The sequence below is a fragment of the Salvelinus fontinalis genome, chromosome 23, assembly GCF_029448725.1.
Source record: "Salvelinus fontinalis isolate EN_2023a chromosome 23, ASM2944872v1, whole genome shotgun sequence".
Taxonomy (NCBI): Eukaryota; Metazoa; Chordata; class Actinopteri; order Salmoniformes; family Salmonidae; genus Salvelinus; species Salvelinus fontinalis.
Genome location: NC_074687.1, coordinates 29,127,234 through 29,143,547, shown reverse-complemented (window position 1 = coordinate 29,143,547; position 16,314 = coordinate 29,127,234). Strand labels below are relative to the sequence as shown.

Below are 16,314 nucleotides of genomic sequence, written 5' to 3'. Positions count from 1 at the left end.
CCAAGAAAGTTAAGGTAACTGAACTAAATGACTATCGCCCCGTAGCATTCACTTCTGTCATCATGAAGTGTTTTGAGAGACTAGTCAAGGATCATATCACCTGCACCTTACCTGATACCATAGACCCACTCGCATTTGCTTACCGCCCGAATAGGTCCACAGACGACGCAATCGCCATCACACTGCACACTGCCCTATCCCATCTGGACAAGAGGAATACCTATGTAAGAATGCTGTTCATTGATTACAGGTCAGCATTTAAAACCATAGTACCTCCTCCCTGGGTCTCGACCCCGCCCTGTGCAATTGTGTCCTGGACTTTGACGGGCCTCCCCCAGGTGGTGAAGGTAGGAAACAACATCTCCACCCCGCTGATCCTCAACACTGGGGCCCCACAAGGGTGCTTTCTCAGCCCTCTCCTGTACTCCCTGTTCACCCATGACTGCGTGGCCATACACGCCTCCATCTCAATCATCAAGTTTGCAGACAACACTATAGTGGTAGGCTTGATTGCCAACAACGGCGAGACAGCCTACAGGGAGGAGGTGAGGGCCCCCCGGACTTCAGGAAACAGCAGAGGGAGCACCCCTCCATCCACATTGACGGGACAGTAGTGGAGAAGGTGGAAAGTTCTTCTTATTCGTCCCTTTAAATTTGTGTGTATAAGGTAGTCGTTGTGAATTTGTTAGATTACTTGTTCGATATTACTGCACTGTCGGAACTAGAAGCATAAGCATTTCGCTACAGTCTTATTAACATCTGCTAACCATGTGTATGTGAACAATAAAATTTGATTGGATTTGATTTTGTACAGTGCTTTCGGAAAGTATTCCAACCGTTTGACTTTTTCCACATTTTGTTACGTCAGACTTATTCTAAAATTGATTACATGTTTTTTCCCCCTCGTCACTCCACACACAACACCACATAATGACAAAACAAAAACTTTTTTTTTTAAATGTTTGCAAATGTATTAAAATATAAAAACATAAGTATTCATACCCTTTACCCATTACATTGTTGAAGCACCTTTGGCAGTGAATATAGCCTCGAGTCTCCTTGGGTATGACGCTACAAGCACGGCACACCTGCATTTGGGGAGTTTCTCCCATTTTGCTCTGCACATCCTCTCAAGCTTTGTCAGGTTGGATGGGGAGTGACGCTGGACTGCTATTTTCAGGTCTCTCCAGAGATGTTCGATCGGGATCAAGTCCGGACTCTGGCTGGGCCACTCAAGGACATTCAGACTCATCCCGAATCCACTCCTGTGTTCTCTTGGCTGTGTGCTTTGGGTCGTTGTCCTGTTGGAAGGTGAACCTTCGCCCTAGTCTGAGGTCCTGATCGCTCTGGAGCAGGTTTTCATCAAGCATCACTCTGTACTTTCCTCCGTTCATCTGTTTCTCGATCCTAACTAATCTCCCAGTCCCTGCTGCTGAAGAACATCCCCACAGCATGATGCTTCACCATAGTGATGGTGCCAGGTTTCCTCCTGACGTGACACTTGGCATTTAGGCCAAAGAGTTCAATCTTGCTTTCATTTTTTTTCTCATGGTCAGAGTCTTTAGGTGCCTTTTGTTAAATTCCAAGTGGGATATCATGTGCCTTTTACTTTTTTTACTGGGTTCCGTCTGGCCACTCTACCATAAAGGCCTGATTGGTGGAGTGCTGCAGAGATGGTTATCCTTCTGGAAGGTTCTCCCTTCTCCTCAGAGGAACTCTAGAGCTCTGTCAGATTGACCATCGGGTTCTTGGTCAACTCCCTTCTCCCCCGATTGCTCAGTTTGGCCGGGCAGACAGCTCTAGAAAGAGTCTTGGTTGTTCCAAACTTCTTCCATTTAAGAATGATGGAGACCACTGTGTTCTTGGGGACATTCGATACTGCAGAAATGTTTTGGTACCCTTCCCCAGATCTGAGACTTGACACAATCTTGTCTCAGAGCTCTACAGGCAATTCCTTAGACCTCAGGACTTGATTTTTGCTCTGACATGCACTGTCAACTGAGGGACTTTAAACAGACAGGTGTGTGCCTTTCAAAATCATGTCCAATCAATTGAATTTACCACAGGTGGACTCCAATCAAGTTGTAGAAACATCTCAAGCATGATCAATGGAAACAGGATGCAGCTTAGCTCAATTTCAAGTGTCATAGCAAAGGGTTGTGAATACTTATGTAAATAAGGTATTTCTGTTTTAGTTATTTTATGAATTTACAACATTTTCTGAAAGACTGTTTTTTTCTCGCTTTGTCATCCCAAAAAGTATTTAATCCATTTTAGAATAAGGCTGTAATGTAAAAAAAATGTGGAAAAAGTCAAGGGGTCTGAATACTTTCCGAAGGCACTCTATATGTGTGAAATAGGACACATACACTGAGTGTACAAAACATTAAGAACATTAACCTATTTCCATGGCATAGATTGACCAGGTGAATCCAGGAGAAAGCTAGGATCCCTTCTTGATGTCACTTGTTAAATCCTCTTCAACCAGTGAAGATGAAGGTGAGGAGACAGGTTAATTAGGGATAGAAGTCCCGCTAGCGGGACAACTTCCGGTGAAACTGGAGGGCGCGCAGTTCAAATACATTTTCAGAAATATTATGGATTTTAAACATTTATGTACATATCTTATAGTCTTATATTGTCTGAAAGCTTAAATTATTGTTAATCTAACTTCACTGTCCGATTTACAGGAGCTATTACAGCGAAAACATGACATGTGATTGTTTGAGGACGGCGCCCCACATCAATTATTTTTTTCACAGGCACAGGTTTCATACCTTCACAAATAACGATTAAATATTCACTTAATTTTTGAAAATCTTCCTCTGCCTTGTCATCCAAAAGGTCCCAGCTATAACATGTAGCGTCGTTTTGTTAGATAAAGTCCTTCTTTATATCCCAAAAAGTCAGTTTAGTTGGCGTTATTGATTTTAGTAATCCACTCGTTCAATATGCAGAGTAAGGAATCCAAAAATCTACCCCTAAACTTTGTTTCAACAAAATACATTTCTATTTACTCCTCAGATACCCTAAAATGTAATCAAACTATAACATTTCTTACGGAAAGAAGTATGTTCAATAGGAAACCGATTTTAGCAGGTGCATACTGTCTTCATGGCGCACACAAACACGAATTACCAAGACTGTGTCCTTCTGCTAAAACTGATATTTCTTATTTGTTTTTGAAGTCACAAGCCTGAAATCTTGAGCATAGATTACTGACACCCTGTGGAAGCCATATGGATTGCATTCAGGGAGCTAATTTTCAATATGACCTTACTCTTGTATTTCTAAGAGGATGGTCTCTCCCCAAAAAATCTGTTTGGTTTTTCTTTGGATTTTCTCCTACCATATCTATTGTGTTATAGTCTCCTACATTTTAAAATTTCCATTTTTTAATATTTTAAAATTTCTACAAACTTCAAAAGTTTTCTTTCCAATGGTACCAATTATATGCATATCGGGGCGGCAGGTAGCCTAGTGGTGAGAGCGTTGGACTAGTAACCGGAAGGTTGCAAGATCGAATACCTGAGCTGACAAGGTAAAAATATTTTCCCTGAACAAGTCAGTTAACCCACTGTTCCTAGTCTGTCATTGAAAATAAGAATTTGTTCTTAACTGACTTGCCTAGTTAAATAAAAATTACAAATATCCTGTCTTCAGGGCCTGAGCTACAGGTAGTTTACTTTGGGCATGTCATTCAAGCGGAAATGGAGAACAAAGAGGCCGAGTCCTTGATTGTGTATATGTGCTATTCAGAGGGTGAATGGGCATGACAACATTTTTAAGTGCCTTTGAACGGGGTATGGTAGTAGGTGCCAGAACTGCAATGCTGCTGGGTTTTTCAAGATCAACAGTTTCCTGTGTGTATCAATACTGGTCCATCACCAAAAAGACATCCATCCAACTTGACACAATTGTGGGAAGCATTGTAAGTCAACATGGGCCAGCATCGCTGTGGAACGCTTTCAACACCTTGTATAGTCCATGCCTTGACTAATTGAGGCTGTTCTGAGGGCAAAAGTGGGGAGTGCAACTCAATGTTAGGAAGGTGTTCGTAATGTTTTGAACACTCAGTGTTTAAGCACCCACCCTATTATTATTATTATCATTATTATTATCATTAATATTATGCTCCCAGAGGGTTGTGCCCACTTCATGACCCTGTGTATTTTGGGGAATACAAACACACACACACACACACATTTTCTCTCATGTCTTAGATCCTGGAGCTCACAGAGTTGTTTTGTGTAATACGAGTTTTTATTTTGCGGGGTTTCAACTTTTTTATGTTGCATGTCAATGTATTGTTCTTCTCTGTTTCAGGTGTCCTACATCCATGGATTAGCTGTCTTTGAGAACTACCTGTATGCCACTCATTCTGACCCCTCCATTGGGAATACCATGGACATCTTCAAGATCCATCGGTTTAACACCACAGAACCCAGGACACTAACCAGCCTGGGGAGTTCCAGAGGAGCAATACGTGTTTACCACAGACTCACTCAACCAAAAGGTAAAGGACATGTTTGTCAGGGTACTAAATGTGCTTGCTTGCTGGTGTCAAATGTGCAGTGCTTGTGACGCACAAGCTCAGAGTTTTCTGCATCAATTTTGCTGTTGTCAAATGTATCTGTACCCTACATGTGACAAATGTTTTGTGAATCTGAGAGTTTTCTGCTTCACTTAATTAATATACAGTCAAATCATTGTGTTGCAGTTATATTTGATGAGTCGCTAATGGACTTCCCTACTCCTCCCATCCTCTAGTTAGGAGTCACGCGTGTGAGACGGACCTGTACGGAAAGCCAGGTGGATGCTCCCACATCTGTCTGCTGAGCGGTAGCTACAAGTCCAGGACCTGTCGATGTCGGACAGGCTTCAGTATGGGGAGCGACGGACAATACTGCAAAAGTCAGTGTCACATCTGTCCCTCATCCCATTATGTTATTAACATAGCCTATATTCCTGAAAGCACTGTATAAAAACAAGGAACGAAGGATGAAATTTAGTTCCCTCAAAATAAAAATGTGTGTCCTATCACTTTAACACCTATTTTGTATTGCCATCAGTGTTTCTGTCCACATACAGTATCTCAGATATATCAGGATGTGTGTCATGCATACTGTATAGGTCTTTCTGTTGACACTAGCGAGGATCTCTTCTACATGGACCATGTATATCGCACTGCCTCAGATAGTCAGATAGACAGTGATGAAGACAAACGCTGGTTGAGACTTGCCCATTTGAAAATTATGTCCCACTATTGACCTGTCAGTAGTCGTGATTCATTATGGCCATAATGGAGTTTTAAGATCGTCTGCATTTGTTAGCTTGATGATCAATCCATGGACATTGTGTAGTTGACAGTAAAAGCAGAAGATCAAATTGATCACACAATCAGAGGTCCACCGTATTTCGATCGGGCGTAGTGGAGCGCCTTGCCGCGTTCTCCCTCCGTGACACATTTGATTTATACCTCTTTGCTAGATATTCTGATGACACCGGCTCTCTCTTCCCTTAGCCTAATGAGATTCAGTGCTAAATGGTTGTGCTTCTTCATGCCGCATCGCAGCCAGTCATGGTGGGGTTTGTGATCTGGGTCTCATACAATGCTTAATTGTCTCTTGGGGTAGCCTGACTCTCCCTCACAGGATGATAAATTGAAGTGATGCATGTGTGGTCTGTCTCACACACGGCAGTATGGTCTCCTGGGTAGAGGCAGAGTGAGGAGAGTTCTGGTTCTTTCTTTGTAGCCCTGGAGGATCCCTAGGGTTCCACTTAGAACCCCCAGAGTGACTGGTGCTGGGTGGAGCTACCTCAGTTTTGCCTTTCAAATTAGATAATGTTCATGTCTGTGCATTAAAGTTAACAGTCGCTTTTTAGTCTCTCTCCTGACTTTCATATAGTTATTTCAGGCCATGCTAGCTAGCGCAAGAACACTGAGTATGGCTCACACGACTACTGCTTTCTCAGTGTTCTTTAGCCATTTTCTCCCTCTCACTGCAATGCCAGTTTGCAACATAAATGTGATTGAAGGTGACACAGTCATTAGCACTGATTACTTCTCCCATCAAGGAGAATAGATGAGCCTGGCCGTCTCAGATTAGGACAACGTGGAATGTTAGAGGCTTTAACTTCTTATGGCTGCATCCCGCTAACGGGATCGATATGACAACAGCCAGTGAAAGTGCAGGGCGCCAAATTCAAACAACAGATATCTCATAATTAAAATTCCTCAAACATACTTGTGTCTTATTTCATTTTAAAGGTAATCTTGTTGTTAATCCCACCAAAGTGTCCGATTTCAAATATGCTTTTCAGCGAAAGCACTACAAACGATTATGTTAGGTCACCACCAAACCACAATACGCACAGCCATTTTTTCCAGCGAAATATAGCAGTCACAAAAAGCAGAAATAGAGATAAAATTAATCACTAACCTTTGATGATCTTCATCAGATGACACTCATAGGACTTCATGTTACACAATACAAGCATGTTTTGTTTGATAAAGTTCATATTTATATAAAAAAATCTGAGTTTACATTGGCGCGTTACATTCACTAGTTCTACCAAAAACATCAAGTGATTTTGCATAGCCACATCGTTTCAACAGAAATACTCATCATAAATGTAGATGATAATACAAGTTATACACATGGAATTATAGATATACCTCTCCTTAATGCAACCGCTGTGTCCGATTTTAAAAAACTATTACGGAAAAAGCAAACCATGCAATAATCTGAGACGGCGCTCAGAACAATAGCCAAATTAGCCGCAATGTTGGAGTCAACAGAAACCAGAAAATGCAAGATAAATGTTTCATTACCTTTGATGAACTTCATCAGAATGCAGTCCTAGGAATCCCAGGTCCACAATAAATGCTTGATTTGTTCGATAATGTCCGTTATTTATGTCCAATTAGCTACTTTGGTTAGCGCGTTTGGTAAACAATTCCAAAGTCACAAAGCGCGTCCACTATAACGTGACGAAATGTCTAAAAGTTCCGTAACAGTCAGTAGAAACATGTCAAACGATGTACTGAATCAATCTTTAGAATGTTATTAACATACATCTTGAATAACGTTCCAACCGGAAAATTACATTGACTTCAGTTGAGAGATGGAACGGAGCTGCCTATCACGTGAATGTGCGTGGTCACCTCATGGCAGTGATTACTCATTACTGTCTCCTTCGGACCCCCTTCACATTAGAGTCATCAGTCATCAGACAATGTTCTATTGACTGTTAACATCTAGTGGAAGCCGTAGGAAGTGAAAACTCATCCATATCTCGCTGTGATTTCATTGGGAGCTTGGTTGAAAATCTAGCAGCCTCAGAAAAAATCCAAACAGGAAGTGGAACTTCTCAGGTTTTTGCCTGCCATATGAGTTCTGTTATACTAACAAACATAATTCAAACAGTTTTAGAAACTTCAGAGTGTTTTATATCCAATACTAATAATAATATGCATATATTAGCAACTATGACTGAGGAGCAGGCCGTTTACTCTGGGAACCTCTGTGCACCTTTCATCCAAGCTACTCAATCCTGCCCCTGCAGCCATAAGAAGTTAATTCTGGGATCAGCAGCATTGAAGAATTACACCAATTAACTGACAATAAGTAGAGTAAAGAACCCTTCTCTTTTTTTGCATTCTAGAACCCAAACACGACCTCTTCCTGTTCTATGGTAAAGGTCGGCCAGGGGTCATCCGAGGCCTGGACTTGAATGTGAAGTCCAGTGATGAGCACATGGTCCCGATTGAGGACCTGGTCAACCCCAGAGCCATCGACTACCACACAGAATCAGGACAAATCTACTTCGCTGACACCACCAGTTTCCTCATAGGCCGGCAGAAAATAGATGGGAACAGCCGGGAAACGGTCCTCAAAGATGGTGGGTTTATTTTTTATTATACTTTATATCAGGGATGGGCCACCCTTTTGTAGGCACAAGGATCAATTAGGAATAATATAATACACAATGTGCAATTTGTAGAGATGTAGTTGTGCATCAGCAGTTTTTTTCTTGTTATGTGGATGTCGATTATGGCAGCCCCCGCACCTCTCTGATTCAGAGGGGTTAAATGCGGAAGACACATTTCAGTTGAATGCATTCAGTTGTGCAATTGACTAGGTATTCCCCTTTCGTTTCCTTCCGTCAGTGACAGTCACTCAATTAGCCCATGTCAGCTAACATGTTTTAGATGGTTAAGTTAGTTTAGCCAGCTATCTAAACATTTCTCTCCACCCTATGGCAAAATGTGTAGAATCGCAGGAAAGGAACTAAAACTCTTCACTGTCAATAGGGGAGGGGTTGTTTGCAAGGTGCCCCCCCCCCCCCCTCCCCCATCAAAATTGTACTTAGGGCCCCCAAAAGGCTAGGGCCTGAATCTGACTGCATGTGTGGATACGCAGACCCGCGAGCCACTGTGGCCCATCATGAGTTCTGATTTTTTGTGGACCCCACCCCTATTAATGTTTCCCATCCCTGCTTTATATGAAACATCTTTACTCCTGTCTCATTGACTAAAGGAACACTTTGATTGATTTTTCTTAGCTATACATCTCTGTGAATGGTATTAGTCACTAAAATGATAACAAAGTTGCGCTGTCTGTATGCATCAGTTAATAGACTTTCTAAAGGATCCGTTTACAGTTGAGAAAAAAAAGAACGTCATGTCAGGGGCAGATAACAATAACATTGGTGTTCCATCACCTTGCAGACCTGGACAATGTTGAGGGGATCTCTGTGGACTGGATTGGCAATAACCTCTACTGGACCAATGATGGCTACAGGAAGACTATTAGTGTGGCCAGACTGGAGAGGGCCTCTCAAACCAGGAAGACTCTTCTGGAGGGGGACATGTCACACCCCCGAGCCATTGTAGTGGATCCCCTCAACAGGTGAGCTCACTGAAGACGGGGCCAAATCATACAATACAACAACTGTTTCACAAATGCCCTGATGTCAAAGAACAATATGGTTGAAAGTATGAGTTCTGTTTTCACATATCTATTCAGGGATTGTTTGCAGAAAAGAGAATATGCACAGCTCACTTAGCCTATGTGAAACTGGTTTTAAACAAAGAAACAAACGCATGAGAAAAGGGTCAGGGATATTAGTGTCTTTGGGTGTTACAGTAGAAAAGCATATAAAGCACAGGGTCTATCTGGACCCATTCTGGGAGGGTGCATGCTATCCGGAATCCTTGGGACGTCCCAACTCTGGCGTTACCCCATTGAAGTTTACATTTAAAATGGTTTTAGTTAGGTGGCCTTGACATACTATTTCCTTCTCAGAAATAGCTAGCTACTGCACATTAGATGTCTTCACAGGTCCAAAAAGTTGGACTGTTCTGAAATGGATACGTGGCTTTCCAACCTGACCCAATATGCATAAATTATTGTATTTTTAAAACAGAGACCTGTTCAGAATGTACCTGAAGAGAATCAGACTTGTTCTGAAAAAAAGACCCAAACAGACCCGTGCTGGTTCGGACCTGAGAGACCCGTTCAGATCCGAGAGTAGAAAGAGAAAGATTCCCCGACCGGGCGCTGCCAACTCCCTCAATAATCAAGTGATATTGGCCAAATGAGCCACAGTTGCATGTCCTTAAAAACTGCTACAACAAATAACAAAACACATATTTGTTGTGTTTCGATTTGTAGCATATTCAAAACTTTATAGCCTATTGTTTCATTTGTTTTTACTTCCCGAAAACAATAATTGTCCACCTCACTGGTTCAGCTGTCAGAGATTTGAGCACTAAATGCCTCAGGGCATTGCATGCATACTGTAGGCCTATAGGCCTAGGTGGACCACTGTATGATATTAATATTTAAAATGTAAATATATAGGAAGAGAAGCTTAGGACTAGCCCTAGAGCAACCGAGAGAAAGATAGTGCGCCATGTACTGTACCTGACACTGACATGTATTTCTTTGTAGGCTACTTGTCAGATAGGCTGCTACTGCTTTACAGATATAGGTATGTGGAAGGAGACTAATTTGTTAATTTTCTATCAGAATATTTTTTAAATAAAGATAAGCAGTATATTATTAGATTAAAGGAGTGACTGGTAGGACTCAAGCATTCTTCCTTACCTCAAGTTCAACTGTCGGGAGTAATTTCGAACTCTGGTGCTCACTGCCTTTATAGACCTGCATAGCTAAGCCAAATAATAGCCATACCACAGCAAACTTTCACAAACGTTTGTGAACTTTATTAGGGTAATATCAAAAGTAGGCATAAGTCAAGTCATTGTTTATAGGGAAAATACGAACAGGTTATTATCTTACGGCATTAATTTAAGTTTTGCACCTCGCTTTTTTGTTTTTTCCTTTTCATGGTTATATTGCGGCAAACACAAAATTGACTTATTTTGAAAAGAAAAGGGCTTAACAGAGCCCAACAAATGACAGCAATAGACTAATGCTATTTATTTTTCAGCGGGCCTATTTTGAACCCGTCTCTAACTAAATATAGCACAACATTTAAAAGATAGTTCAAACTTCATTTAGCCAACGAAAATGTAGGCTATCAACAAAATGATACAAAATATTTTTTGCATATACACTACCGTTCAAATGTTTGGGTGTCACTTAGAAATGTCCTTGTTTTTGAAAGAAAAGCACATTTTTTATCCATTAAAATAACATCAAATTGATCCGACATACAGTGTATGCATTATCAGCAACCATCACTCCTGTGTTCCAATAGCACATTGTGTTAGCTAATCAAAGTTTTTCATTTTAAAAGGCTAATTGATCATTAGAAAACCCTTTTGCAATTATGTTAGCACAGCTGAAAACTGTTGTTCTGATTCAAGAAGCAATAAAACTGGCCTTATTTTAGACTAGTTGAGTATGTGGAGCATCAGCATTTGTGGGTTTGATTACAGTCTCAAAAAGGCCAGAAACAAGGCACTTTCTTCTGAAACTTGTCAGTATATTCTTGTTCTGAGAAATGAAGGCTATTCCATGCGAGAATTTGCCAAGAAACTGAAGATCTCCTACAACACTGTGTACTACTCTCTTCACAGAACAGCACAAACAGGCTCTAACCAGAATAGAAAGATGAGTGGGAGGCCCCAGTGCACAACTGAGCAAGAGGACAAGTACATTAGAGTGTCTAGTTTGAGAAACAGATGCCTCATACGTCCTCAACTGGCAGCTTCATTAAATAGTACCTGCAAAACACCAGTCTCAATGTCAACAGTGAAGAGTTGACTCCGGGATGCAGGTCTTCTAGGCAGAGTTCCTCTGTCCAGTGTCTGTGTTCTTTTGCCCATCTTAATCTTTTCTTTGTATTGGCCAGTCTGAGATATGGCTTCCTCTTTACAACTCTGCCTAGAAGGCCTAGAAGGCCAGCAACCCGGCCTCTTCACTGTTGACGTTGGGACTGGTGTTTTGTGCATACTATTTAATGAAGCTGCCAGTTGAGGACTTGTGAGGCGTCTGTTTCTAAAACTAGACACTCTAATGTACTTGTCCTCGGGCCGACTCCGGTGTGACTTATCTGGACCAAATGTATTACTTGGTGCTCGGGCCAATTACGGTGGTAGTTATCTGGCCCAATTGGGGCTACTCTCGATTGCGGCTACTCTTTGGCAGATGATTACACGGGCTGCTTTATATAATTAACATTTCATTATTTATTTTTCTATATTTTCAAATTGTTTCTGTGATATAAAAATACATTAACATTTTGTATACATTTATTTAAATTTGCATCGGGCCGCTTCTGGGTGTATTCTGGTAAGATGTCGGCAAAGTCAGCTGAATTCCGGTAGTCGAAAACAAGGGGCTAAGTACTTGGGCTGATTCTGGGCAGTCTTTAATTTTGATTCCGGGCCAAGTCCAACACCCAATTCCGGGCGATTCAATCAGTTCCGGCCCCCCGGAAGAGGACAGCTTCTGGGCCAATTCCTCATTGCTAGCTGGGCTAGGCCAAGGTTCCTTTCACTTGTTATCGCTCACCTCAGCAACAGGTGCATGTGACTTGAGCAGCCGGAACCAGTTTCAACTGGACATAAGCTACAGGTTTTATTGTGTCGCAATTGGCTGACACAGATAACAAGCTGACGCAGTTCTCATCGACCACACATCACATTATTGCAATAACATGATTCCTCCTACATCAGGGGGTTTAATTTATTTTGTTATCATAACGGAGGTATAATCGCTTTAGCCACTGACCTTCTCAATGATGGGTTGGCACATCTTTATTAAATTGTGGTTTGGGGTTGTCAGTGACCATTGTCAGTGACCCATCCATCAGCAGAACCAGATATTGTCTCCTCAGGTGAAATGCGTGTTTTTTCAGATCCTCCTCTGTTCTTCTGAGCTATATTTCCCTCTCTGCATGTCAACTCCAGTCTGTGTTAACATGATCGGGATTAACTTTGCCGACTTAATGTCTCAATCACATACTGTATTTTTCTTTATTTTTCTTTCACTATCACAGTCTCTCTTGAGCGCGTGCGCACACTCTTGAACATGCACACAAGCACAAACACACACACACTTTTGCTTTGGTTATTGCTTTACAGAGCTTTAGCCAAGGAGTGAAGGATGTGGTGTGTGTGTTAAATTATTCATTGGGTCATGGAGATGACTTGCAGTGACAGAGAGAGCTTGATTCGCCCTCTATCACATTCTGTTTTATGTACCGCACATGTAGCAGGCAACTCCATCATTGATGAGACAGAAAAGGCTGTGCAGCCCAGCAGTAACACTCAGAGGATACAAATCCCTTAAGCATGGTTACTAGAGACCACTAGATCATGTCAAATCATTGACCTAACTGCTTTTCAAATATCACAAGTCCATTGGGAATAGCTGAGTAAACCCCTGAAAAGATAATGATGCAAAGCAGGACCTGGTTTCTGATATGGGGATGGAAGATGGACTCAAAGATTAAGTGGAGTATGGTGAATTGTGTATGTTTGGATCAATGTTTATGTGGTGTGTCTTCAATTTTGTATGTGCAGTGCTTTCAGAAAGTATTCCCAACCCTTGACTTTTTCCAAATGTTGTTGTGTTACAGCCTGAATTTGAGATTTTGTGTCGTCACTGGCCTACACTCAATACCCCATCATGTCAAAGGGGAATTATATTTTCAGTATTTTTTACAAATTAATAAAAAATGGAAAATGAAATGTCTTGCGTTTATAGGTATTCAACTACTTTGTTATGTTAATAAGTTGCATGTTATGTTAATACATTGCATGGATTCACTCTGTGTGCAATAATAGTGTTTACCATGATTTTTTAATATCTACCTCATCTCTGTACCCCACACATACAATTGTATGTACGGTACCTCAGTCGAGCAGTGAATTCAAGCATATTCAACCACAAAGACCAGGGAGGTTTATTTCCTATGCTTCCTGGCTGATGTTTTGGTCACTTTTGAATGCTGGTGATGCTCTCACTCTAGTGGTAGCATGAGACGGAGTCTACAACCCACACAAGTGGCTCAGGTAGTGCAGCTCATCCAGGATGGCACATCAATGCGAGCTGTGGCAAGAAGGTTTGCTGTGTCTGTCAGCGTAGTGTCCAGAGCATGGAGGCGCTACCAGGAGACAGGCCAGTACATCAGGAGACGTGGAGGAGGCCGTAGGAGGTCAACAACCCAGCTGCAGGACAGCTACCTCCGCCTTTGAGCAGGAGGAGCACTGCCAGAGCCCTGCAAAATGACCTCCCGTATGTCTCCCCAGCCTGGTGAGCCCTGTGGCAGCTCAACGTACCAGACTGCCCATACGTCTCCTCCCTCCAGTGATGATCTGGAGTGATGATCCATGGCACGAAGCCTCCAGTGATGATCCATGGCAAGAAGCATCCAGTGACGATCCATGGCCCGAAGCCTCCAGTGACGATCCAGGGCAAGAAGCCTCCAGTGATGATCCAGGGCACGAAGCCTCCAGTGATGATCCATGGCACGAAGCCTCCAGGTATGATCCATGGCACAAAGCCTCCAGTGATGATCCATGGCAAGAAGCCTCCAGTGACGATCCATGGCAAGAAGCCTCCAGTGATGATCCATGGCAAGAAACCTCCAGTGAGGAGTCATGGCAAGAAACCTCCAGCGAAGGCCTCCAGTCCGGAGCCTCCAGCGACGGCCTCCAGTCCGGAGCCTCCAGCAATGTTCTCCAGTCCGGAGCCTCCAGCGACGTTCTCCAGTCCGGAGCCTCCAGCGACGACCTCCAGTCCGGAGCCTCCAGCGTCGTTCTCCAGTCCGGAGCCTCCAGCGACGTTCTCCAGTCCGGAGCCTCCAGCTACGGCCTCCAGTCCGGAGCCTCCAGCTACGGCCTCCAGTCCGGAGTCTCCAGCGACGGCCAACAGTTCGGAGCCTCCAGCAACGTTCTCCAATCCGGAGCCTCCAGCGACGTCCTCCAGCGAGGGTGCCTAGTCCGGGGCCCGGAACGAGGGTGCCCAGTCCGGGGACCGCAATGAGGGTGCCCAGTCCGGGTCCCGCAACGAGGGTGCCCGCACCAGAGATGCCACCAAAGTGGGGTGAGCCAGTGGTGGAGCGGGGTCTGCGTCCCGCAACTGAGCCGCCACCGCGGACCGATGCCCACCTAGACCCTCCCCTATAGGTTTAGGTTTTGCGGTCGGAGCTCTGGGGGGGGGGGGGGGGGGTACTGTCACGCCCTGACCTTAAAGATCCTTTTTATGTCTTATTTTGGTTTGGTCAGGGTGTGAGTTGGGGTGGGTATTCTATGTTCTATGTTTTGTAGTTCTATGTTTTGGCCGATTAGGGTTCTCAATCAGGGACAGCTGTCTATCGTTGTCTCTGATTGAGAACCATAATTAGGCTGCCCTTTTCCCGCCTGTGTTTGTGGGAAGTTGTCTTTGTTTGTAGGGCACATGACCTTTAGCTTCACGGTTTGTTTTTGTAGTGTTTATTGTTTTGTTCGGCGTTTTTTTTCCCAAATAAAGAGAAAATGTACGCTCACCGCGCTGCACCTTGGTCCTCTTCTTTTAACGGCCGTGACAAAGATACAGGTGTCCTTCCTAACTCTGTTTCACCATGAGGCCAATTGTGAATTTAAAACAGTTGAGGATGGATCAACAACATTGTAGTTACTCCACAATACTAACCTAAATGACAGCGTGAAAAGATTGAAGCCTGTACTGAATTAAAATATTCCGAAACAAACATCCTGTATAAACAAAAGGCACTACAGTAAATCTGCAAAAAAACTTGTGAACGAAATGTACGTTATGTCTTGAATACAAAGTGTTATGTTTGTGGCAAATTCAACACAACACATCACTGAGTACCACTCTTGATATTATCAAGCATAGTTGTGGCTGCATCATGCTATGGGTATGCTTGTCATCGGCAAGGACTAGGGAGTTTTTTGGGATAAAAAGAAATGGAATAGAGCTAAGCACAGGCAAAATCCTAGAGGAAAACCTGGTTCAGTCTGCTTTCCAACAGACACTGGGAGACAAATTCATCTTTCATCTGACAGTAACCTAAAACACTAGGCCATATATACACTGGTGTTGCTTACCAAGATGACGTTGAATGTTCCTGAGTGGCCTAGTAACAGTTTTGACTTAAATCATCTTGAACATCTATGGCAAGACTTAAAAATGTATGTCTTGCAATGATCAACAACCAACTTGACAGAGCTTGAAGAATTTAAAAAATCATTGTGTGTCAATGTTATACAATCCAGCTGAGCAAAGTTCTTAGAGACTTACCCAGAAAGACTCACAGCTGCAATCGCTGCCAAATGTGATTCTAACAGTTGGAACAGTTGGATTCTATCCGTTTGTCACCAAAGCCCCATATACTACCCACGACTGCGACCTGTATGCTCTCGTTGGCTGGCCCTCGCTTCATATTTGTGGCCAAAACCCACTGGCTCCAGGTCATCTATAAGTCTTTGCTAGGTAAAACCCTGCCTTATCTCAGCTCACCGGTCACCATAGCAGCACCCACCCGTAGCACGCACTCCAGCAGGTATATCTCACTGGTCACCCCCAAAGCCAATTCCCCCTTTGGCCGCCTTTCCTTCCAGTTCTCTGCTGCCAATGACTGGAACGAACTGCCAAAAATCACTGAAGCTGGAGACTCATATCTCCCTCACTAACTTTAAGCACCAGCTGTCAGAGCAGCTCACAGATCACTGCACCTGTACATAGCCCATCTGCATATAGCCCATCCAACTACCTCATCCCCATACTGTTATTTATTTATTTCTATTTGCTCCTTTGCACCCCAGTATCTCCAATTGCACACTCATCTTCTGTGTTCTCATCTTCTTGCACATCTATCACTCCAGTG

The 16,314-nt window shown here is 43.0% G+C and overlaps 1 protein-coding gene across 6 annotated transcripts in view; it reads left to right on the top strand.

Annotated features, from left to right (window-relative positions):
* Window positions 1-16,314, top strand: part of LOC129821085 (low-density lipoprotein receptor-related protein 1B-like) — a 458,866-nt gene that overhangs the window by 206,763 nt on the left and 235,789 nt on the right. For all 6 annotated transcript variants that reach the window (XR_008754267.1, XM_055878362.1, XM_055878363.1 and 3 more), the window contains 4 exons: window positions 4,327-4,516; window positions 4,771-4,914; window positions 7,669-7,905; window positions 8,735-8,915. Coding sequence is in view for 5 of the 6 variants with exons in the window: in XM_055878362.1 (XP_055734337.1) it covers window positions 4,327-4,516; window positions 4,771-4,914; window positions 7,669-7,905; window positions 8,735-8,915 (752 nt within the window). In the remaining variant the exon portion in view is untranslated. The remainder of the gene's footprint in view (window positions 1-4,326; window positions 4,517-4,770; window positions 4,915-7,668; window positions 7,906-8,734; window positions 8,916-16,314) is intronic.